The following is a 25,762-nucleotide window of genomic DNA, read 5'->3' as shown; positions in this document are numbered from 1 at the left end:
TCCGCTTTGAGCCCGAGCTCTGCTGCTGAGGAAGCCTTGGCTGTGCAGTAATTGGAGGGGGGGTAGACAGATTCCATTACTGGTAAGGAGGGACACGACTGGAAAAGTTTGAGCATCACTGCTGTAAAGAAAAGCACACTTTGCAATGGTTGCTAGTGTGTGTTCCTATTTTTTCTGAATTAAAAATGACTGAACTTTTAAAAAATGACAGCAGAGGTGTGTTTAGTTTATTTTCAGCATTGGTATGTAAAGATCACATCTGTTACGATTGGCCTGATACACTGTTCTGTTACACAGAAAAGAATAAAGAAGCTGATCAAAGTCCTGTTAATGAACATAAAGATAATGCACCTACAAAGCAGAAATCTACAAGAAGCAAAGCTAATAGAGGTATGAGCTGACTTATAGCTTAACATTAACAGCTACAAATATATTTTTTTTAAATTTAAAGTAAGCCCTATAGGAATTGCAGCAAAAATGTTTTTGTTGTAGCATAATTTTCTTTAAAGCCTTTGATTTTTAAAAAATAAATAAAACATCTCTGACTGACAGAGTTTATGAAACAGTGCTTGTCACTATAACACCCTTATGTGGTTACTTTACACAGACTAAAGCAGTGTCAAGTTATCTGTAAAAAGTTGGAACTGTGGTTTATGAAACAAAACTTCTGCTTCTACTTGATATTCTGTGTGCAAATAACGTCCATGTCAAATACACACTGCACTGTTCGTTACTGCGAGGTGAATTGTAAATCCTGTCTTTGGACACCTGACTTAAAATCTTTGAATGATTAGTAGGTGTTTAAAAAGTTGGGATAGAGGAGAAGAAAATGTTAACTGGTTTTAGATCCCTCATTCAACAGGTGAGAAGTAAGGGGATGTATTAACACATTTTATGGCACAGTAGAGCAGTATAAGGAGAGGAGAAAGTATTTGATTTGAAGCAAGATACAAAAGCTGAGCTCTGACTTTGGAAACAATAGAGCTAGCCAAAAGAAAAGTGCCACAATCTCCGCATTCTCTGGCCCTAAGTCACATCACATTACTGCCTGCAAAGATACTAACGGGCCCCGCTTGTCCAGTCTAAATATTCGGCACGGAGATGAGATAGCAAGGACTGTTCAGTCATTTTGCCTTTGAGTTGCCAATGAGAAACTGGCTTCCTAATTCCTTTTTATTATAGTCTAACTAATAGAGCCCAATAAGTATTGTATGTAAACAAATAAGGCATTTTAAGAGGGTGTTGTGTGTTTCTTCATGGTTTATCAATCTTTTATAGTCAGGGTCCTGTGTTCTATGTCTGTGGTTCTCAACCAGGGGTACACGTACCCTGGGGGTACGCAGAGGTCTTTCATGGTGTACATCAACTCATCTCGATATTTGCCTAGTTTTACAACAGGCTACATAAAATGCATTAGTGAAATCAGTACAAACTAAAATTTCATACAGTGATTTGTTTATATTGCTCTTACTATACACTGAAATGTAAGTACAGTATTTATATTCCAGTTGATTTGATTTATATGTAAAAATGAGAAAGTAAGCAACTTTTCAGCAATAGTGTGCTGTAACACTGTTGTATTTTTATGTCTGATTTTTGTAAGCAAGTAGTTTTTAGGTGAGGTGTAACTTGAGTCTGATTTTGTCTTGCAGACGCCTCTGAAAGGGGTACGGTAGTCTGGAAAGGTTGAGAGTCACTGGTATAAGGAACTACCCATGTGTGGTGAGGGAAATTTGTTTAGGAAGAATAGTATTGAAGAAATGAAAAGTCTCTAGGAGTTCTAAGATGTGAAGATTGTTTGAACAAAAGGCACATTGTCATTGTTCTGGTGATGGGTAACTTTCATTTGTGTTTTAGGGCAGAGAAAAGTCAACACAGAGGCTAGGTCTGTGAACATGAGAAGAAATCGTAAAACGGTAGCGTCTGACAGTGAAAGGTAAACAGTCTTGTGGAATGAATGCATGACGTCCCTCCTGCCACTCTAACTTCCTTCCTTCTTCCTTGCAAGCAAACTTAATTCAAACCCTTTCATCCATATGATCCTTCTTTTTAAAATTAGATGTTCCAAGCCAGAAGATAAACTACATGTTAACTATATATACTATAGAATTAATCCCAGACTTCTCAACAAGGGTAATAAAAAATAAGTAATTAAAAGTCCATAAATGTTCAGTCTCCTTCAGAAGTACTAGTTAAGAAAAAGTAATTGTTCTCCTTTCAAGGAAATAAAACAATTTCTTTAATAGCTGAAGACTTACAGCTAAGAAATTCAACCTGCATTAATTCTTTTCCAGTATATCTTCCAGTCTTTTGTTCTTGTGTAACAGCTATTTAGGGAAGGGTTTGTAAAGTTACCTCTGCTACACTAATTGCTACTATCTTGTTGCTATTATTCAGTTTTTTAATTTGTAAATTGATAAACTTTAGAAATCAACATTTGGAAAAAAAAATTGAACGCCATTCACTTCACCCCATTACGCAGTGCTGTTATCTTAACACTAACTGTGGACGCACATCTGCTTATGGTCAAGCACATGACCCATTAACTTCAATATGATCAGGCCCTTTAATTTGTCTAGACAATTTGTTTTATGTTGATAGCCCCTAAAAGCTTATCTTGCTGCTTTCCACACACTTTAACTACTAACCTTTGGTTATCCCTTTGTGGTGGTCACTAATCTAATTGATATATACACAGCTATTTAAAAATAAACTTACAACCTATATCCAGTGCAGTGTCTACAATAAAGAATGCAGTTTATTATTCAGTGGTTTCAAGGCAGTGCATTTACATTTAAATTTGCTTACAACTTTTTTGTGGCCATTTTGAAACCTTTTATGTTTAGTGGTGATGAAGTTCCAGAACCAGTTACATTGCCAAGTTCAAGACCTTCAAGACGAGCAAAAACAGCAGCACTTGAGAAAACTCGAATGAATCTCTCAAAGCTTCTGAATGCAGAAGCAGATGATTGAAGATGAGAGCAAGCAAGAGAAGTGTCCTTCATGAAAGCCAGCTCTTCACAAGACTTACAAAAATAAGCTTTGTTTTACGGTCAATCCAGTTTTTTTAAATCTTTCTATAGTTGTAAAAACATGAAGTTCCCAGGAGCTTTACAATATTTTAAATTAGGGTTAATTTTGACAATCACTCCTTTGTTAGATGCATATTTTCTCTTTGTGTAATAAAAGTATGTCTGTCTTAAACCTGATTTGTGGCTTTTAGTCTTCTTGATAAAGCACCTTAACAAAACAGCACTTTCCATCTGAAGATTTAAGTCTCATTAGCAGCACTGAGAATTACCTTTTGAATTTTCAAGCTAGCTGTTGTTTTTGGTGTGTGTTTACAGTTACTGGTGCGTGGGTTCTTGAAGGCAGTACATCTTAATGGACTTATTCTCATTATTGGCTTGTCTGTATTGCAGTGTGAGGTGCGGGGGACCTGGTTGCTTTATGCTTCCAGTTTAACCACTGAATCATCGAAGGACACTTCTTCCGGGCTATTGACTCTCTTGGCTCTATATTATCAAGGATGGAGAACTGAGTGAAAGAATCTTTGCTCTGTCCATAAAATAAGTGCATCGAGAAAAGGGAAATGTGCAGTATAGGTTTTTTTTAAGTACCTAATATAACAGCACACTACTATAAATACACTTTTTATTAGACATGTCAAATAACCTTAGCTGAGGCTATGTTTTAGGATTGACAAAATTGTCTACTAGGTAATGAAAATGGAAACATTTACATCTGCTTAAGAGGTATACTCCATGACTGTTGGAAGTGTGAAATTAATTCTAAAATGCAATAAAGCAATTAACTGGAAATGTGTTTACATCCATTTTAATTGGTGACAGGCAAATTCATAGAAACAAAACAAAATGGACCACTTATCAGAAACATCAATAAAAAAAGTGCAGATACAAGTTTGTTGAATGACGATCTTTCAAGAGATTTCTCCTGCAAGGCTGGCCTTTCTTTTAGACTACAGTTTTTAAATATTGACACATTTTCTCAGGATAAGTGAAAATAAACCCCACCCGCAACCCCCTAGAAAAGGAAAACATACTGTGCAATCTGATTGTTTTGTAAATTGTGAACATTTCTGAATGAGATTTTATACATCTTTGCCACATCTTTTTACTGCTTTGCTTCGAGGTAGTCAGTCTCCACCTGGTACAGAATTGTTTCTGAATCATTGCCATAAATCTTTACAGTTAGTGACCCATGTCACAAAATATATTAACTTTTTGTGCACAAAAATAGAACTGGGATAATATATAAACTTAAAAGAACATAAGCCCCTTCCCCCTCCCCCCCCCATGAAATACTATTAAAAGGGAAACATCTGATATGAGATTTGTACTGCAAAATTCCATAATGGTCAAATGCAAACCTTCATGTAAAAAACATAAGAGTACATCAAAATGAATAATGCTACTGATTTTAATATAAAGCCAAATCACAAGAGATCATTTCAAGATCAATTTAATAAATGCTTATGATTCAGCAGGAGAAAAACAACAATGTACAAAATAATAGTGCAAGAATAGCTGCAATCTATTTGTTCTCATCACTTTTGAGATTTTGGTTAAAAACTTTACAGCTGGCAAGAGATACTGTTGCAAAATTCAGATTCCACTCAGTGGGCTGATTAAGGCACTTCTTTACAGACTTCAAAGGTTGAGTTGCTGCGTTCATGTCAAATACATTCTGCTTCTCAGAGGCTTTCACTTGTATCAGGCTGGGGGAGGGGGAAAAGGAGATAAAGAACTTTAGTGTTTTATTTTTCATCCAAACCAGGCACATCACCACAGGTGAGAGGTGGAGAGGGCACTTTTCTTTTTTTGGCTACCTCAAGCCCACCTAGAGGTACCAACTGGGAGTGGAGCACTGCTGGGGCTCTGCACAACATCTAGGAATGCTCAGGGTTTTCCTCACTGTAAGATTAATTCAAATTATAACTGAAGCACTGTCCCCAGCTCAAGTCCTGTCCACACAGATCCTTAATGCAAGTGTAGTGGTGCTTTAAATTGGAGTTGGCTGGTGCACTGGGGCTATTAGGCTACAGCTCAAATTAGCACAACTCATCAGCTGCTCCTACAGTTGGTTGGTGCACTTTCTGTGCTCTGCAGTATTGCCAGGTTAGCCTCTCTCGAGTGAGCATGAGAAGTGTTAACCGCAGTCAATCTGTAGCATCAGTCCCTGTCCCAAAGTTTACTGTGTAAAAGTAGTCTGCTTATTGCTGTGTTTAATCTAGGTTGTATTTATAATAGAGACACTAAGGATGGATATACTATTTCCCTGGATGGCTGGGTGGTTTTGTTTTTTAGCCATACCAAAAAAAGCACTGAAATCAGGCTGCAGCCTTCAATTTATTCAACGCAAAAACCTCATCAGGGCAAGGTAGTGTGCATTCAAAGGTCAACAGGAAACACTCTCTAGAAAGTAGGACAAAATTCCAAGCTAATTTCAAAGCTCTCTAAACACATTTTCTTTATCAAAGGAACAAGTATTGGAACCAAGTGCCCCAGCAACTGTAGAGTGAGATTTTCAAATGTACTCAGTCCCTGGTGTTTACATTGCACAATTTGTCAACATTGTTTTTTAAAGGATTCAAAAGAACTACAAAAATGATTCAATTTCTGGAAAGCCTGACAGTGAGAATCCAGGAAAACTCAAATCCATTTACCTGAATAAAGATAGTTAAGAGTGATACTCAGCCTGAGGCTTGTGAGCTGCAAGTGTCTCTTGCAGCTCTTTGCAGCATATGTTATTAAAACACTGTGATTTTAATTATTAACCAATTAGCCTGCTTTTACTATGTTAACTAACTAGTTGATAAAATAACTTTGCTGTGAGAAAATATATATTAAAAATAAATAAATTAGACAATGAATTCACACTACTGTAGCTCTTTAATGTTGATTGCTCACTGGCGTAGTCTAGTAGAAAAAGGCACAGTGCTCCAGTGGCTAGATGCTGAAGCTAAACCAATTGACTGGAAATAAGCTGCAGGTTTAACCCACATTACCAAAACTTACCTAGGCAGGTGGAGATTTTGCCATCAACTGAACTCTTAGCTATCCTCTCTATATAAAAAACATGCTCTACTTCAATCATGGGCTTAATGCAGGAATCAGTTAGTTGTGGAACATAAGGCACTGGGTTGCGGCAGCTCTGGTCAGCACCACGGACTGGGCTGTTAAAAGTCCCATCAGCAGTGCTGCCCAAGGCAGGCTAGTTCCTACCTGTTCCGGAAGCGTCCAGCAGCAGGTCCGGCTCCTGCGGGTGGGAGCCACGGGGCTCCATGCGCTGCTCCTGCCCTGAGCAGCAGCTCCGAACTCCCATTGGCCTGGAACCTGCGGGCAAGATCCATGCAGAGCTGCTTGCACACCTCTGCCTAGGAGCCGGACCTGCTGCTGGACGCGTCCGGGGCGCAGCGAGAAGCCTGCCGCTGCACCACTGACTGGGAGCTGCCAGAGGTAAGGCAGTGCCCCAATCCCCAGCCCTGAGCCCCCCCCTCAAACACAGAGCCCCTTCCTGCACCCCAAACCCCTCAGCCCCAAGACACCCTGAACTCCTCATTCCCAGCCCCACCTTGCAGCCCTCACCCCAACCCTCTTCCGTAGCCCTGAGCTGCTCTCCTCAGCCCCAGCTCCACTGGGCTGCAGGTATCAACTATTTTCTTCAACTGGGTCACCAGGTCAAGGGGATATGAAGTATTATAGAAAATTAGACAAAGCAACATTAGCGTCAGACAGGAGATCTTTTCACTGGCCTTAACCTATGGCTTTTGGAGGTTAACGTGCATGTGTCTGCTTTTTTGAATTAGAGTGCTGGGCAGGTGCCCCAGAAAAAAGTTGCAGGTTTTTGCTGTAGGAAATGGGTTTTAAATAGAAGTGTGTTCTCTTTACACAGGTGATATAAGAAAGGGTGGCATTAAGTAGACATACACATTCCATTCTCTAGCTAGAAACAGTAGTGAGAACATTCTGTACACGAGAATCTGGTGCACCTCTCTAAAGATAAGGACTGTGGCCTGTGCTTGAGTCAGACTTTTCAAAAAGCTATAAAATTTAAAAACCAATTTCTTCAACCAGTATTTAGCTTGCCAAGCCTTTTGCAGTTTCAATGAATTGTAATCTTCAGAACATTCCCAGCTGTGACTTAGAAGTAGTCTACCCCATTACAGCTAGAAAGCAAAAAGAGGAAGACCCAAACCATGACTGGGATGTGCGGTCAAAATCAGAAGTTTTTACGACTGAATTCTGGTCTTAAATCACTAGCTCAGGCACCTCCCTTGTTGAAAGCAAAGCCCACATCCCACATGCAGGACCATGTACTATACCTGCCAAATTTTAAAGAAAAGCCATTCTGAGTCAGCTGAGCGTCTCACAAAAATGAAAAAAAAAAAACAACCCTGAAAAGTATTTTTGCATTCTGGCACTTGGAAAGTGATCCAATTTGATTATAGCCTAGTAGTGTCCAGATGAGCCAGTTTTATTTATCTAATGGGGAGGCATTGTTTGTATTTTTATATTGCTAGGTCACCTAGGAAGCTTTTGGATGAAACTGATGACAAACAAAATCTGCTTTTAATGAATAAATATTAGTGAAATGATACGAAAGCTTAATATGGGAACTAGCCAAGGATATGCTAACTAGCATTTTTCACACAGGTGGCAGGAAGACAATATTTCCTTTTTGCAAGAAGTTTAAAGGTAACAAATTTTCATTCTGAAACAGATCTTAAAGATTTTTTGAAAAAAAAAAATCATATAAATAGTGAGCAAGCACAAGCCCAGAATAGCCTGGCTATTAGGACACCCAACAGCAATGTGGGTGACCCACGTTCAAGCTCGTGTTTTGCCTGATTCAAAGCAGGGACTTGAACCTGGGTGCGTCTGTCTAGCTATTTCATCCTGCACCAGAGAAACACTCCTGGGGAAACCAATGTTTCCATGAACACTGCAGGTCTGACTAAAAAGTGACTAGGCACCACTCTTTTAAAGCTTTGTATCTTGTTCGGGTTTCTGGCTTAGGAGAGACAAGAATTAGTTTTCTAAAAAACAAGGAGCTAAGAATCAGCTGAAGCTTGCTATGTAGTACAACTCTAGGAAAGTGATTTTCTTTATCTAGGCCCATTCAGGGCAGCTATCACTGCTTTCTAACAGGTATTTTAAAGCAGAAATAGCAAGAGTGTGTGTATGTGTGTGTATATATATATATAAATAAAAAAAATGTGTATGTATGTGTAGTAGAGCTGTCAATCAATTGCAAATAACACACACGATTAACTCAAAAAATTAACTGAGATAAAAAAATTGTGATTAATCACACTGTTAAACAATAGAATACCACTTGAAATTTATTAAATATTTTTGGATTGTCTTCTACATTTTCAAATATATTGATTTCTATTACAAAACAGAATACAAAGGTTACAGTGCTCACTTTATATTTTTTTATTACAAATATTTACACTGTAAAATAAAGGAAAATATTTTTCAATTCACCTCATACAAGTAATGTAGTGCAATCTCTTTATCCTGAAAGTGTAACTTACAAATGTAGAATTTTTTTTGTTACATAACTGCACTCAAAAACAAACCAATGTAACACTTTAGCCTACAAGTCCACTCAGTCCTACTTCTTGTTCAGCCACTTGCTAAGATAAACAAATTTGTTTTACATTTATGGGAGATATTGCTGCCCGCTTATTTACAATGTCACCTGAAAGTGAAAACAGGCATTCAAATGGCACTTTTGTAGCCAATGTTGCAAGATATTTATGTGCCAGATATGCTAAACATTCATATGCCCCTTCATGCTTCTGGCACCATGCCAGAGGACTTGCTTTCATGCTGAGGATTCTGGTTAAAAAATAATGCATTAAATTTGTGACTGAACCCCTTGCAGGAGAACTGTGTGTCTCCTGTTCTGTTTTACCCACATTCTGCCATATATTTCATGTTATAGCAGTCTCAGATCATGACCCAGCACATGTTCATTTTAAGAACACTTTCATAGCAGATTTGACAAAATGCAAAGAAGGTACCAATGTGAGATTTCTAAGGATAGCTACAGCACTCGACCCAAGGTTTAAGAATCTGAAGTTTCTTCCAAAATCTTAGAGGGATGAGGTGTGGAGCATGCTTTCAGATGTCTTAAAAGAGCAACACTCCAATATGGAAACTACAGAACCTGAACCACCAACAAAGAAAATCAACCTTCTGCTGGTGGAATCTTACTCAGATGATGAAATGAAAATGCGTCGATCTGCACTGCTTTTGATCATTATCGAGCAGAACTCGTCATCAGCATTGACACATGTCTTCTGGAATGGTGGTTGACACACGAAGGGACATATGAATTTTTAGCGGATGTGGCACGTAAATATCTTGTGACACTGGCTACAACATTGCCATGTGAATGCCTGTTCTCACTTTCAGGTGACATTGTAAACAAGAAGCAGGCAGCATTATCTCCTGCAAATGTAAACAAACTTGTTGTTGTAAACAAACTTGTCTGAGCAATTGACTGAACAAGGAGTAGGACTGAGTGGACTTGCAGGCTCTAAAATTTTACATTGTTTTATTTTTGAATGCAGGTTTTTTTGTACATAATTCTACATTTGTAAGTTCAACTTTCATGATAAAGAGATTACACTACAGTACTTGTATTGGGTGAACTGAAATATACTATATTGTTTTTTTACAGTGCAAATACTTGTAATAAAAAATAAATACAAAGTGAGCACTGTTCACTTTGTATTCTGTGTTGTAATTGAAATCAATATTTGAAAATGTAGAAAACATCCCAAAATATTTAAATAAATGGTATTCTATTATTGTTTAACAGTGCGATTAATCGTGATTAATTTTTTTAATCGCTTGACAGCCCTAATTGTGTGTGCATCACACACACAATATAAATGCTGTTTCTTTTTTCAAAGGGCATGACTAAACAAATCTTTACTCGTTTTTTTACTTTATAAACAGATACTGTAAGTCCCTAATCCCATTTCTTTCTACTGTATGATTGTTGTGCTGGCCAGAACAAGTCCATCATCTACCTTTAGCTCTGCCGCTCACATGGATTGACTTATCTCATAACTACCTGTGCATCACCAGAGAACTTCTGCACCTATTAAACAGTACACATTTTTAAAAACAAATCTCACTGATTATTTTGGTACATTTATTTGAAATATATTTTGAATTATGAAATTTACAATGAACACAAAAATAGAATTATTTCCTAAATACCACTGTGATTACACAGTACATTTTACAGCTTTTAAAATGTTTTGTTCTTCAAGCAAAGCTTAGTATATACAGTGTTGCACTCAAGTATGAAATGTGTTCCAAGTAATAGAAATGGCGGCATAAATGTTTCACATCTACAACTGTTCTGTTTGGTCTTTCCATACAGACACCTTTTGCTGGGAAGAGCAGAGCTGCAGATTACACCATGACCCTAACAGTGGGCCTACTTCTTTTCTCCACTTCCAATGGAGTCAATTACTGGTCTGTTTATGAGAGCGGGGATTCCAGCCCTGTAGCCTCATCTCCAGCTTTCCCTGACCCCAGGAAACCCCTCCATAGGTGCTCCACAAATACAAAGCTTGGCAGTTGTGTGTGGTTGGGCCAAGGTGACCCCACCAACTCAATGGGAAATCAGGAATCATTTGCTTGCTGAACCCAGTCAGCTTTAATTTACTTGCTCTTCTGCTCTATACTCTGAGCATCCTAATGTTCTCCAAGGAGTGATAAACAGCAGTCTCCTCAGGAAAATCCCCTAGCAGCAGCTTCTGGAACCATACTGTTGCATGCCTTGGTGGGGAAGGGGGAGAGGAACCAGTGCTCAATTACAGGACATCTATATAGAGATGGCTCTGTTATCAACTGAATCCCTGAGATCTGCCAAGTTCTATGTTCCAAGCAGCCTGTCAGATCCAGGGCTGGTCAAGCTCTGCCCCGCAGAAGGGACGAGTTGAAGGAAGCTCTGCAAGTGAAAACTCTTAATTTCCTATTCACAATGCAAGAAAACCCCACATAAGGAAAGATATGGCTCACTTCAGCAATCTCAGGCACACAGCATGAAACTGCAATTTCAGGAGTCTTCCTTACACACAATAGAACATTTTGCCTTACAGCAAAACCAGTAGCAATTTGCTGAATTTAAACTATAGCCTGTAGGAAGACTTAGTTTCTAGTTCTGATGCAGAATGTTTAGTATTCCTGCAATAAGGTCTGTTTCAGGTGCATTAACAGTAGTACATATTATGAGGGACTAGGTGATAGATGCATTCATCTTGAAAATACATGGGTTTTGAAGTTAGACTTGGGTGCTTCCATCAAGTGGTATTTGAATTGGGGTCATGGGGTACTCAGCAGTTCTGCTTGCAAATTCTCCCAGCAAAGACAGTCCAACAGGATTAAGAGGCCCTATGAAAAAGAAGCGAGCAATTAAAAACTGGACTTTACAAATACCTAAATTTTTTAGATTTCAGTGTTTAATGGACAAAATTTGGCAAGAAAAACCCACACTAAAGTGACTTAAAAATTAAAAAGCTGCTTCTCCTCTTTAAAACTGTGCTGTCCCAAACCAGACCCTGCCCTCCAGCTGCAGTGGCACTAATACTGTTGATCTCTTTATTATAAGAGACACAATTTGCTGAGAAGTACAATATTTCCAAGTCAACGATTTAAAAGATTTCAAATATTCTTGGAGTGTAAAGTAACCATATCATGCTCACTCTTGCCTCTGCTTGTAACGTCTGTAATTAAAAGTCTGTTATGGCAATCAGACTATTCCTACGGCCTTTCATGACCTAAAGCAAAAGAAACAAGCATTTATAGAATTCAAAGGGTTAAATCATGGCTTGACCATAAGCCCCAAGAGAGCACTGTGTGGTTGCACCACCCAAGGAATTAGACTGGGAGGCAGAGGCACCAGAAAATAATGCTCCCAAAGGTTCTTATTTTTTAGTGGTTGTGAATTGTATTCCTCAGGAGAAGCAGATGAAGTGGCACCTACAGTATGGAGACTAGAGGATTTATTATTTAAAAAAAAAAAAAAGAAGAAGTAGTCTTCTGGCTAGCTATATCCACAGAACTGCTGGGTGAATTGAAGTGTAGCAGTTTAACCCTTACACTAGGTCAGTCCTAGGCATGTACTGTGAAAAGACCATCAGTTAAATTATAGGGCAGTTATACTGTGCAACTGACCCTAAAAATGGCATTGTGGAGTTCCCTGGTTTTGTCTGCCAATGACTTCCAAATCTGGTCAGTTTACAAATAAAAATGTCTTTTTTCACTGCAAACTCATTGTAAGGCTTTGTCTATACTAACACTGTCTTCGACAAAACTTTTTCAGTCAGGGGTTCAAAAAGACACCCCCTAACCAACATAAGTTTCACTGACAAAAGTGCTGATGGGGACAGCACTGTCAGCGGGAGAGCATCTCCTGCCAACATAGCTACCACCGCTTGTTGGGGTGGTTTAATTATGCCAGTGGGAGACCTCTTTCCCACCAGCACAGAGCAGCTACACAGGAGACCTTACAGCAGCACAGCTGTGCCACTGTAAGGTCTGTAGTGTAGACATAGCCTTAGTCAACCTGTGTTTTTTCTGTCTGACACATCATTCAACAATAAGGAATCTGCGATTGGAAATCTGTGAACAATGCCACTGATTATGGGAGAGCTGGGAAAGAATTCGGCTCCCTCTCCCAGTGTCAATAGGAAAAAAAAACAGGAAAAATGTAATGAGTCAGCATAAGCAGAATAAAAATTGTGTTCTACTTCAGCCAGAAGTTATGGGCTTGATGGAGAAATTACTGGATGAAATAATATGGCACACGTTATGCAAGAAGTCAGACTAGATGAACATAATGGTCCTTTCTGGACCTAAAAAAATATTACTCTGAATATACACAGAGTACTAGATGGGCTGAAGAAAAAGGTGCAATTTTTTCCAGCCATTTTCCAGAGAAGAGCTGCTTTTTAAACTATGATGTTATAGAGGGTGTTTTTGTGGTGCTGGCTCGGTTCACTGAATTTTGACCACAATTCATTTCAGTTATCACCACCTTTACTTCAACTATATTTGAATCCATTAAAACTCTCTTGTCAAATCAAAAGTCCCCAGTACAGTAATTCCATGTAGACATCAATTCATTCCCTTCCCAAACCCCTTCCCTCAGGATTGCTAGTGATACAATTTAATGTTTCATGGAGGCAATACAAATTTAGCATCCTTTACTGTAACCTCTTTCCCAATAACACAGGGACATGCAGCATTGATTTGAAGATTTTACGGAGGATTTCAAAAATACTGGATGGGGTCTTGTGGAACCCTAGATCATATAACAAAATATTACCTTGGACAAAAATCTCTCCTTTTACTATAAAATATAGAAGATGAAATATAAAGCTTTTAAATCTACAGCTGCACCAGATTCAACATCTCTTCAAATATGGACAGATTACATAATGCCTGTATGTTGGCGTTAGGGCAGCCTGGGCAGAAATGTGACACGTTGTTTAGTTGTACCTAAAATTGAAAATCTTTTTGTTGGAGCTTCTAAACACAACACAAAAAATTATAAAAAACAACATGCGTTTCAATTATACTTGTCAAATGATTTCTTACTATAATACGGAGCAACTATTTTGGTAAAAGGAGAGGTCAGGAGTTAGACTGTACGAGATCCATAAGAATTAGAAGTAAAGGGCCCTAGAAACAGATGGCATGCATAAGGAGATGAGAGAGTAGTTGGAGAAGCAATGCAAGGTCTAGGGAGGCTTTTTAAAAACAGGGGATACAAAATCAGGCTTGAAAATAGCTAAACGAGAGAAACAGACAGAAGTTAGGAGGTGAGAATGGATGGAGCTGAGCAGACAGAATGAAGGGTTAGAGATTGCCACTAAGAGAGCCATTTTACAAGACTGAAATTAAGGCTGTTGTGTGGGAGGAAATGGTGGGAAGAGTGGGCAGGGGAGAAAAAGTAGATTGGAAATCTTTTTTGTCTTGAAAAAATTGGTGAGATCTTGGATAGATGGGTATGCTGGGAATATGGGTATGCTGGGAATATGGGTTAAGGACATAGAGAAGAGGGGAGTTGTGGGGCATGGAAGGCATAGGGATGTGTCAGGAAGAGAGATTTACTTACCAGTAACTGTTTTCTGAAAGTATACGTTGTAACAGATCAACACTCTGTGTCCATGCTTTGAGTCTGTGACTGGCAGAATTCCTAGAGATATAAAATTCTAGGGTAGAAGGTGGCATGTTGCACCATAATGCTGGCTAACCATCAATTTCATCTTCAAGCAAAAGGTGTCAGCATAAAAGAATGCAAGCACGAATTTGCAACTTTACTGGGAAAGTGCATGAGTGAAGGTGGGTCTATTAAAATGTATCATTTCAGAGACCACCACCACAATTTGCAGGAATTTTTTTCTCCATATAGGTACCAACTGCAATAGGTTCCCAGCTCTTAGAAACTTAAAAGCTTCAAGGATGTTCTATAAAAGACCAAGCAATTAGCCAGAGCTTTTTGCCAAGAGGAAACCGTTATATGTAGCCTTTAAGCAGTCATTGCTGTTTAAATTTAAACTTCTAAGCAAAGAAACTAGAGCAGAATAACCATTTAAGAGACGTCCAGTAATCAGTAAAATTTGTAGGGGCACAAGACTGGGCACTCAGCCAGACTGTGCCCCCAAACCAGACTTTCTGAGAGTGAGTCTAGACAGTAATGATTTGTAAAAGAATGCAGAAATCCTATTTCAAGCAGACTGACCTAGAGAGTCAGAACTCAGAACTGTGAAGTTGGAGTTTATCAAGAATTACCACGAACAAAGCTCAGACCCCATCTTTACATTGTTCTCGTGGAAATTTATTAATTCAAGCAGTGTCAAAAGGACCAAAGCTGAATGGACACTCCAAGAGTTTTAGTATGCTTTAGTTTTATATAAATTTTAGGCCCCTTTAACCATTGCTGAAATTGGTATGAATAAGAAAGGAAATCTTATTGGGATAATTACCCAATCTGTAGTCCCCCTTAATGGTACAAAAATTATAATTGTGGTCTCAAGTTTCCATTCCAGTGGTTGAACTCACTGACATCAGAATTAAGAGACTCCGGAAACTGAAGCCTACAAGTCACCTAGCCGTTGAAGGGAAATCATTAGTTTAGTAATGAACACAATGAATCCCTTATTTGGGGATTTCAATGGAATGTGTTTTATGAAACAGATGACCAGAGTCGGACAGAGACTCACTAATTTCTGTGTATTAGTGGAAACCTAAAGAGCATGTAAATTACTAAGAAATGTCCTCTGTAGTTCAGATGGGAATATAGGAGAGTTTCCCCTTGGAAATATGAATCCTGTAAGAGAATCAAGACCTTACACCTATTCTACTTAATTGCACTAAGAAATTGGTTTAACTACGGTAAAAAGGACAAAACATGATTAGGAGATTCAGACACTGGAATCTTGGTCAGGACGCTTGTTTTCACAAGAGGCCAATGCTGTGCATTGTTGTTTGTGGAACGAGATGATCCATCCAAAAGGGCCTGACTGTCCTGCCGGGTTCTCCAACTGTGATGGATGCAACCTTGTATATTGCAGCTTGAATTAGATTAATCTAAATTCATAATTTACTCTCTAATGTCAAGAAACAAGTATGTCCTGGATGGAGATTAACTCAGAGATATGATGCAACAGTCCACGTGTGGCTTGTGAATTTACTGAGACTTCTGAATAGTTAGGTGGAGTAATTAAGGTTGAAAACCAACCATTCCATTGGCTGAAACTTCTATGTCCCTAAGTGCACTTTTTACACAAATAGCAGTGAAAGATAGAGATGCAGAGTCAGAAGCAGAACTCAGAGACAGGGGAAGACTACCCTGGATCAGGAATTCTCTAGAGAAAAGGGATAGCAGATCACCGACACATTCCTAGATACTGCCAGGATTTTACCACACATGTATCTGAAGGTAAGTCTCCTAAATCTTTATTAGTATCCCAAATAAGTGATTTGATTTTCAAAAGTGAGGTCAATGGGCACTGAGCACTTATGAAATTTAAAAGCCTAAATACAGACTGTGCTGGTAAGAAGTCAACTAAATTCTCTGGGTATATGTGAAAATAGCACTCTGGCTAACAGTCTGTAAGTGAGAGAATCCATGAAAGGAACAATCACATATGACAACATATGTATGGTATGAATACATATTTACACACATTATAATGTGAAATATACAGATCAAATCACATAGGGAGTGCTAAATAACTTTATGCATGAAGCTGGAAAATGACAGTGGTTGTCAACTCCACCCCCATATTTTCTGCACAGAATTGAATGGAAAAATGTGTAAGATTTGCTTACGCTATTCAGTAATGGGCCCATGAGTACGAAGGGCTCTTTACATGCAAAGTTGCACCAGTTTAACTACAAGTGTGATTCAAAAATGATTTAGGGCTTGTCTGCACAGGGAGTTACTGTGCGGCAAGCCCGGGTGCCCATCTCAGCGCACCAGCTTTGAAGCAGTAGATGTGCTAAGCTGCACTCTAGGACTTCCACTATGCTGTAGCAGTGTCCATATGGGACATTATTGCACAGCAAGCTGGTTCACTGTAGGCTTGCACCCTGGCTTGATGCATAGTAACTTGCCATGTAGACAAGCACTTAGTTAAACTAATACAGAAGGTTGTGCAGACATTGTCAAATCAATATAAACTTGCCTTTATATAGATTAAGTTTAAATTGATTAGAACAGGTTTAAGCAAACAGAAACAAACCCCTCAAATGGAAATAAGAGCATCTATGCAGGGTTTTGAACTAGTTTAATTTAGTTTTAAAACCCCTTTAAATTAAACTGGTGGAATTTTCATGTGCACAAAAGACCTAAGTCTCTTGCCACTGAAGAGATTTCTGGAGTCACCTCAAGGCATCTCTGCCTCTCATATCAGACAAACTATGGCAAGGCATTGAGTCTCAAGATAGTGTGGGTTTTGTGGTAAGGCACAGACGTAGCTGAATTCAGCTGGGTAAGTCAGATAAGTTTCAACTGCTGAACCTGAAAGAAAAACAGGGAAAAATATTTGAGACACACAAAACCTAAAAGAAACAAGACAGGGAAGTAACCTTAAGGCTTAATGAGGCAGTAGTTGCCTCACACCATAGTCAGATTCTCTTAAACTTGATAGACTGGGCCAGACAGATATCGTTAGGATACATGAACATAAATCCCAAGAAATACTTCAAAGCAATCTAAGTAGTTTTAGCTAAATTTGTGACCAATGCAATTGTAGTCAGAAGGAGTTCTTCCATCAGCAGTGAAAACAAATTAAGAGAGGAAACTGGAGTTGCTACACCTTCTGAGCAGGTACAGAATGCATCACCTGTTGACAGTCTTGGGAAGGTGAGCAGATGGAGAGTAGCTCCTCTAGAATTCTAAAGTTTTCTAAAGTACCTGACCTAGAAGCATAGAAACAAAATACTACACACGATGCCTTTGCATAATTAGTATTTATGATGTTTAGTGCTTTACAAACAAATTGTAAGGTACATAGTGACCTGCAATGAGCTGGAAGTGGCTAAAAAACTAGCAATGGCTATTTATAAAGGGCTTTCTCAGTGTTTTGAGGAAAGATTGGAAATATATTGCTTGTGGGAAGAAGGAAACAGTTCTCATGCCTAAGGAGTGGAATGAAGAAGCAGAGTTCAACAAGGAACAGTGCAAAGTTGAAGAATGAATTTGGAGTGCAGGAAATTTACTTTGTCGCTGGATTTTCTCCACAGACACTCAGTGGCAAAAGATTGAAAGTGTAGAAAGACGATATAAAGGTTCAGAAGAGGCTGGGGTTTGATGAGATAAACAGAGTAGTGGGAGAGAAAAATGAAGGAATTAAGTTGGGGGGGGGGGGGAAGGTGCAGTTGGAGGTAGAAACCATCATGCAGAATGGAGATCAGAAAGGGAATAAGGGGACTGAAAGCTGCAGAGGTCAGAGTCTGATAGTCCTGAAAGGAGTATTGGATCCGACAGGTTGTAATGCAGGGAGTGAGCAGCAGTAGAAGAGATTAGATCAGTAATCAAGTATTCAGAGTGAAGTCAGGAAGTGACCAGTGCTTGGTGAAGACCAGTATGAAGAAAATGTCCAAGCCAGTCAGCCAAGAGCTGATGATCTAATGAAGAAAAACAGCAAAAGAAACAACAGATGGAGGAATTATGGAAACTGAAGTAATCCAGGATAACAACTGGTGGACTGAGATGAGAGGAATATGAACAGGAGGTGCTGAAGAACACATACAATGTAGCAAGGTACTGTACTTTGGCCAATTAAGAGAAAGAATTTTATTTAAATTCTAATTGTTAGCTGAGCAATGAAGCTTGTGTGTAACACATTACAATGTCTATTTTTCTTGCAGAGTAAGGATTTGCCTGGATATTATTAAAAGTTGTCCACTGACCATCACAGAAATGATATCTGCTTCCTTTTATCACACATCAGTATTGCACTGCTAAAAACTATTTGCATATATCATGGCAACAGAATAGGCCATAAGGGGATCCTTGTGATCAGCTAGTCTGACCTCCTGTATAACACAAACTATAGAACTTCCCCAAAATAATTCCTAGAGCAGATATTTTAAAAATACATTCAGTCTTGATTTAAAATAGTCAATGATGGAGAATCTACCACAACCCTTTGTAAATTGTTCCAATGGTTAACAACCCTTGCTGTCAAAAAATTATGCCTTATTTCCAGTCTGAATTTGTGTAGCCTCAATTTACAGCCACTGGATCATGATGGACGATGTTAATTGTCTTGTTGATTTGTGTCCTTAATCTGAGCTCCATCTGCAGTGTTTCAAGAGAACGGATCTGCCTTTTTAAAATAGTCCATTGGAAATTCCCTAAGTAGGTAGAGACTTCCTTCTTGGATTTATTTTAGTCTGTTCAAATATTTAACTTTGGTTCTAGAGGTAATCTTACCCCACTGCAACCTGTTCTTGTTTAAAACTCCTAAAAACATTTTCATAGCCAGATAATAAACCTTACAGGCCACTGATGACAAATATGAAGTTTCACTGCCAGATTTCATATATTAGCACACCATTATTTCAATACAGGCAGTTGTTCCAGATCACAATGGGCCCAATACTGTAAGATGCTACGGTGTGTTGAAGGCCCTCAGTTCCCACGGAAGGCAAACATGTAGGCCCTGATCCTACAATGCATAGCACACATGCAGACTGCTGCTCCTGGGTGAAGCCCCACTGAAGTCTAAGGGGCTTCATGTGAATGCAGCAGTTCATATGTGAGTAGTACTCATGGCAGGAGAAGGGCCTTGATTAGGATTTGAGGGCACTCAGCTTATTGCATGAAATCACTGCCCAGTTATACAGTTTATGTGGAGGAATGAAAAAAACAATCACATAAAAATCAAATACAATGTAAGAAAACAACCAAATCTTTACCTCTGATAAAAACAGTTGGATAGGTTCATACGCATTAGCTGCAATGTTCCAAACATTGCTGAGCAATGTATGTTAAAAAGTTTCCATTAGAATGTTTAAAAAATAAAATATTTGTATTGGTCTTAAATTTTGTTTAAGCTTAGTCTAGATCAGAGGCTCTCAACCTTTTTCGAACAACATTCAACCTCAGTGGGTTTTTCTTCCCTGCATTTTTTCAGGAGATACCAGGCAAATTGCTTAAATCAAAATGCAAGTCAAATGGCACTAAAATCCCCGACCCCTTATCTTTCCATTTGAGTGGTACTGTGACTCCATGCACCATGTCGCAAGTCTGTTCACTCAAATTTGGCCAGGCCATCCCTCCGTCATGCCAGCAGGGAAGGGGCTTCATTGTTACAACTCCCAGTTCGGAAAGGGGCCCAGGGAGGGACAGGCTGGTCCTCCCCTCACTGTGCCCTTGTCGAGTTCAGGTTCTCAAAAGCGAGAGTTCATAATCTTTCCCCCCACCCCCAATTAAAAAGTTGGGGCAATGGCCCTTTGGTGCCCCATCTTTGGTGGCCATGCCCCTCTAGAAATTTTGATACGCCCCCTCCCCCACCAGGGCGGCATGTCACCTGGTTGAAAACACATGGTCAAGATGATACCTTTAAGGCACAGTTGTTGGAATTGGACAGTCTTGAGGGGCAATATTGCAGGCATTGGTGCTAGGACTTCACCCGATATTTTTGTGATAGGGTGTCACTTAACAGCCTTAACTGATTTTTGAAATTTTCCCATCTCCCCGCACCCATTCTTTTGTGTGGGAAAATAAAGACAAGGTTTGTAAAAATTTTAAAGAATAGACAATGCAACAGATTACTTGGTGGTAGGCAGCTAAGGAAATACTGTCTTCTGTGGTCTGTCTCGTTTAATTTGCACCTAATATATGTACATTCATTATGTAGCCAAGTTAGTCATGTTTGCATGTGACGCACAGCTTAACTTCTCTCCAAATATTGGCTTAAAAGTGTTTAGGAGTCATAATGTTCTACCACAAGATTTAAAACACAGATTTCTTGGATTTATAGACAATACTTAACCTAGTAGGCTGATTGTGCCTCCCAGGTAAGATCTTGAACCTCTCTATCTCTTAGTTACCCTGTTCAAAAAATTTGGAGCCCCACTGTTTGTTCATCTCACAATCTCAAAACACTTTACAAACTTTACCTTCTTTATAATGTTGACCTAACTACAGAGAGTTGAGCCAACATGTATAAAAGACGGGCTGTTGTCTAAATAAATGAAGTATGGGTCAACAAACATATATCAAGGTTCTATTCCCATTCCTGCCGCAGCTTCCTATTAACTTTTAGGAAGTCACTTTAACACTTTGCTCCTTAGCTACACCATGTAGAAAATGAACCCAATATCTAGGGCATGAATTAGTTTTGATGGTGAAAGAAGATAATGAGTAAATTTTATCAGCTCTTTCCTTTCAATTTTGATATGTAGCCCTGGTCAATTTCTCTGTCACCATGAAGTTCTTCTTGATCAGCTTAACTAACAGAATCATGTCAAGTTTTCTAATAAAGCTATTTATTTATACAGTAGAACCTCAGAATTACGAACACCAGAGTTACGAACTGACCAGTCAACCACACAGCTCATTTGGAACTGCAAGTACACAATCAAGCAGCAGTAGCAGAGACCCCCTTCCCCCCCAAAAAAAGCAAACATAGTACTGTACTGTTAAATATAAAATACTAAAGAAATAAAGGGAAAGCAGCATTTTTTTTTCTGCATAGTAAAGTTTCAAAGCTGTATTAAGTCAACGCTCAGTTATAAACTTTCAAAACAATCATGTTTTGTTCAAAGTTACGACCAACCTCCATTCCCAAGGTGTTCATAACTCCAAGGTTCTACTGTATATTTATTTTTACTAGTCCTGCCCTTGAAAAATGCCTCTTAGATCTGCCAGGTTAGATCTTTTTACCTTCCTGAATTTCTGTTAGATGATTATTTATCAATCATTTTTCAAATTAGTCATTTATCTTGATCAAGATTTTAAACCATGGCTGGGTAAAACAATACAGTACTTACCTGCATTTCTTATAAAATAATATATATATATTAATAAATAAAATAATTTCTTATAAAATAATATTTTACACAGATCTACACTCATAGTTTAATGATTCTCCAATTAATGGATTTGGGAGCATTCTCCAAAGCCCAATTCAGCAAATCACTTAAACCCATAAATAGTCCTGTTGACGTCAATTGAATTACTCACATATTTAAAGTTTAAACATATGCTTAAGTGCTTTGGTGAATTGGGGCTCAGGTGATTTTAAATACATTTCTTCTCTAGTGCATCATCTAAAAAGCATTATTAGTTCATTAAAGGAGCCTGAAAAACCTAACAGTAATTATCCCCAAATTGTAGCTGAAGGAGAGAAGATGAGTGTGAATCTGTCTGTATTACCATATTTGGAAATCAAATATTAGTATACCAGTTAAAGAAAAGGTATTGAGACAATCCTAGAAGAAAAACTGAAATAAAAATAAGATTTAAAACGATCAATGAATGTTTTGAGTGTAAATTATATACAAAGAATGAAAAAACAAGACACCAAGATATAAAGAGATCCTAGCAGACAAAATAAGTGGAAGTATTTAGAGTTAAGCCTCTTTGTTTAAAAGAACTATTGTAGTACAGATAAGCCAAATTTAACATGGTGCCTGGCCAGTGACACTCAGCCCATGGCTCTCTCCAGTGAGAGGATAAGCAACAGCCTAACTATGATTCAATAACTGCCCAAGAAAAAAAACTGCAATTTCACGCACAGGCATGCATATGCACACACACACACACAGAGGATTTATTACATGTATATTTGTACTGCTAGCAAAATAAGTTAAAATTTTGTCCTTGACATTTTAACTAAGTTAAAATTTTGTCCTTGACATTTTAACTTTAAGAAACATGCATTTAATTGAAAGTAGCTATTAATTTTAATAACTGTTATATACAATTTTATTTTCACTTGTTACATTCTTTTATATCTCTGTGATTCTGTTCAATGATAAAATGACTCCTTGACTGATAACAGTTGGGTGCCAATGACTTAGGTAATTATAGTTCATGAAAATGAACTGCATGTGTTTGCTCTGAAAATCTACAGGTGGAAATATCCTGAGTCCAACTACTTTCATTAGTATTCCTCTGATTTCAGCAGATTATTTTGCACTTAATGTGACCTCATATACTAGAAGCATATGCCTCACTTGTTCCACACCTAGATCATAGAATAAGCCTCTCCATGTGTTAAAAAGCTGAATGCACTCTCTAAGATTTTATTTATTTGTCCTTAGCTCTTTGGAGCAGGGATTATGTCTTCCAATGTGTTTGTAAAATGCCTAGTACAATGGAGTCCAGATGTTAACTGGACGATAGTACCAAAACAGAAAGAGACAGACTTCAATATAACTCTTAAAATCCAAGAATCTTTCTGGAATGAGAAGGGAAGTTTGAGAAAAATCTTGGCTGTTGTTATCCTGATATGTTAGTGCAGACATTGTTTTAAATTGCAAGGGATTGTACAAAGCAAGAGATGGAAACCAATTAGACTCTTGGAACAATACGGTCCAATTTTCAAATGTGGGCTCCGTAAGCAGGATGTCCAAATCCTGTAGTTGGACGTCCAAGTCAGTATTTAGGACTGTAAATTCCCATTTTGTCGAAGTGCTGAGCTGAGTGTACCCCATTAAGATATCGACATTTGAAAACAGGGCTCTCAAATCTGAAAATAAATAAATAAATCAAACTACTGGTAATTTTACACATTGCTAGTAAAACCTTTTCAAATACCTATGATGGGAGTTGTTCTAAAATCTCTAAGCCCCTGTCGACTCTGTTGGTTGCCAAAATGTAAGGCAGAAATGAAAAAGTTCACAATAGGATGAAGAAAGGTGCCCTATCTTGCAAATAATTATAATTGATCTCATTTTTAAGAGTTCTTTCAGTACCTCTTGCTGAAAATCTTTAGACCATTCATCAGATGGTGAATTCCTCACATGGTACCGTCTCAATATCATGTTACGTTTTATCATAACATGATCGTTTATTCTATTTTAGCTAGTCATCTCCAGAGCCTCTATGTGGATACTTTAGCTAGCTCCAAGCCTCTAGGTGAGGTCTATAATATATTGACAGGGGAAATCATGTTAGCGCCTTTCTAGCAAGAACCATAAATCCTCTACTAAAAATGTATTTATATGATATCCTTGGCTCGTGTAGACAAGTCGAATGCAACACTGCCTTTAAAAAAAAAAAAAAAAAAAAAGTTTAAGAACAGAGATTCATAGTACATTGGAACCAAGCCCTCAACATATCCAAATGTGTCATTGCAGCAGCCACTTCACAAGCTAATCGAAGTGCCAGAAGCATAATATAAAGTTCAAAGTATCTCCTATTTGCCATTTTTTAAACAAAATGTGATATGAGAGTATGACCAGTCCTCTTCTGCAGTCAGACTGAGACTTGATCACAGGGGCACCTTCTTTTTCAAAAGTGTCTTGACCTGTAAGAATGCAATAGCATCCACCTGTGTATGGTTATACAACTCTCAGATTGCAACAAAAATTGAAACCACAATTTTTCAATATCAACATCTTGCCCTTCCTCTCAGCTCTTCTAGATAGAGGACATCAGAAAGTTCCTTCAGGAATACTCAAGGTATTCCACAGTCGGATATGAGGAAATACTTGAAAATGTTGACAAAAATATCTATTTATCTATATAAAAGTATTTAATATACAGAAAACCTTAGCAAGCGATGTAGGTCTTGATACCCTATAACACCCACATGCAATCCAAAGAATATACACATACATAATGATGCTTCCATATACATGAAGATTTCAGATGCAGGAAATGTGCCAGAAAACAGTTATGCATGCAAATTAGAACCCAATCTTGCAGCTGCATTCATTGGGGTGGGGGGAGAGGGGCGGGGGAGGAAAGAGAGAGGGCGAGACAGGTTCTGCACCAGTTCAAAAATCCACAAGCATGGATGCAATTGTAGAATCAGTTCTTAAACACCAGGTTGAGGCTGACTAAAATTTGCCTCTTTGAGATCAGTGCTTCTTTTGATGCTATAAGTGAGCTTTTTTTTGACATCTTTCTATGGATGCCAACAGCTATGGGACAGACACTATGAATAACAGAAAAGAAAAAAAAAGAATGTAACAAAAGTCTAAAATGAAATAATGTAACAATATTAAAATAGTGATCAGATTTTCTAAAGATGTCAAACTAAAAAGGAGGAAAGTTATCAGTAAAAATTAGTCTTAAGCAGAACTAACATGAGAGTATGTTGCAAATTTTTTTGTAGATTGTTGTATTTAGAAAAAAGTAAACTCAGAAATAAATATAATTTGAATACAAACTTTCTGATTACAGCAAGAGAGGGTTTAGCTATTTTTTTCTTTTGTGTGCACTCCAAAATTAATGCACTTGAAGCACACACAGAAAAAAAGATAGTATAAATTTAGGTAGAAAATTTACCTTTGCAGAACTAGGATTACATGAAGTGAGCATGACATAAGAACCATTTTACACAGTTCATAATTTTCCTTCTTTATCTTATTTATAATGCAAGAAAGCACAGTTGCTTTCTGTGCTGCATTTTCTAAACAATGTACAATTTCATTCAATGTGTCGGTTTACAGCTAAAATTAGATTTTGCCTTTACCCAGGGACAGTTTTCTTAGATACAAAAGACAAGGGGAGAAATATTAGATTTTGCTTCATTGTTTTGAATTATTTAAATTAGTTCTCTTTTCTGGGCTACCTGGACAGATAATCTAATATAACTGTAGGTTAGTAAATGTTTCATTTTATTGTAATTATGGGCCCTGTTGTGGAACCCTTACTATTCTGCTGAGCACTTATTCACCTGAGTAGTATTATTAAAATCAACAGGACTACTTATGTTAGTAAGGGTTCACAGACATGAATAAGAATTTCACAATCGGACCCTATATTTTTAACTATATTATGGCCATGACAACGTCAAACCTGCGCAATTATGCCCTATAAATATCTTACTGTTCTTTCTTATGTACAAATTGCATTTCACAATAGCAATAAAACATTCTAGGGCAAATGCATTTCAGTGTGATTATTGTATGTCTCACTTAATTAGGATCACTCCACATCTGGTTTTGTATATTAAGGGATCACTATAAAATCTATCAACATCAACAGAAATCTTTTCATTGATTTCAAG

General features: G+C 38.0%; 2 protein-coding genes across 13 annotated transcripts in view; one reads left to right on the top strand and one right to left on the bottom strand.

The window, feature by feature from the left end:
• NCAPG (non-SMC condensin I complex subunit G) overlaps nucleotides 1–3,209 on the top strand; it is a 42,706-nt gene extending 39,497 nt beyond the window's left edge. For all 4 annotated transcript variants that reach the window (XM_043544609.1, XM_043544608.1, XM_037898013.2 and 1 more), the window contains 3 exons: nucleotides 298–390; nucleotides 1,858–1,936; nucleotides 2,847–3,209. In XM_043544609.1, coding sequence (XP_043400544.1) covers nucleotides 298–390; nucleotides 1,858–1,936; nucleotides 2,847–2,973 — 299 coding nt within the window. In that variant the 3' untranslated portion in view covers nucleotides 2,974–3,209. The remainder of the gene's footprint in view (nucleotides 1–297; nucleotides 391–1,857; nucleotides 1,937–2,846) is intronic.
• A 612-nt stretch (nucleotides 3,210–3,821) lies between these two features.
• The window catches only part of LCORL (ligand dependent nuclear receptor corepressor like), a 183,669-nt gene continuing 161,728 nt past the window's right edge, over nucleotides 3,822–25,762 (bottom strand). For 4 of the 9 annotated variants that reach the window (XM_043544603.1, XM_037898007.2, XM_037898010.2 and 1 more), the window contains one exon: nucleotides 3,822–4,738. In XM_043544603.1, the coding sequence (XP_043400538.1) occupies nucleotides 4,734–4,738 (5 nt within the window). In that variant the 3' untranslated portion in view covers nucleotides 3,822–4,733. The other 5 variants (XM_043544600.1, XM_027829385.3, XM_043544607.1 and 2 more) reach the window with 4 other exon arrangements.

Source organism: Chelonia mydas, chromosome 4 (genome assembly GCF_015237465.2).
Source record: "Chelonia mydas isolate rCheMyd1 chromosome 4, rCheMyd1.pri.v2, whole genome shotgun sequence".
Taxonomy (NCBI): domain Eukaryota; kingdom Metazoa; phylum Chordata; order Testudines; family Cheloniidae; genus Chelonia; species Chelonia mydas.
The sequence above is the reverse complement of the archived record's forward strand: the minus strand, read 5'-3'. Positions and strand labels throughout refer to the sequence as shown.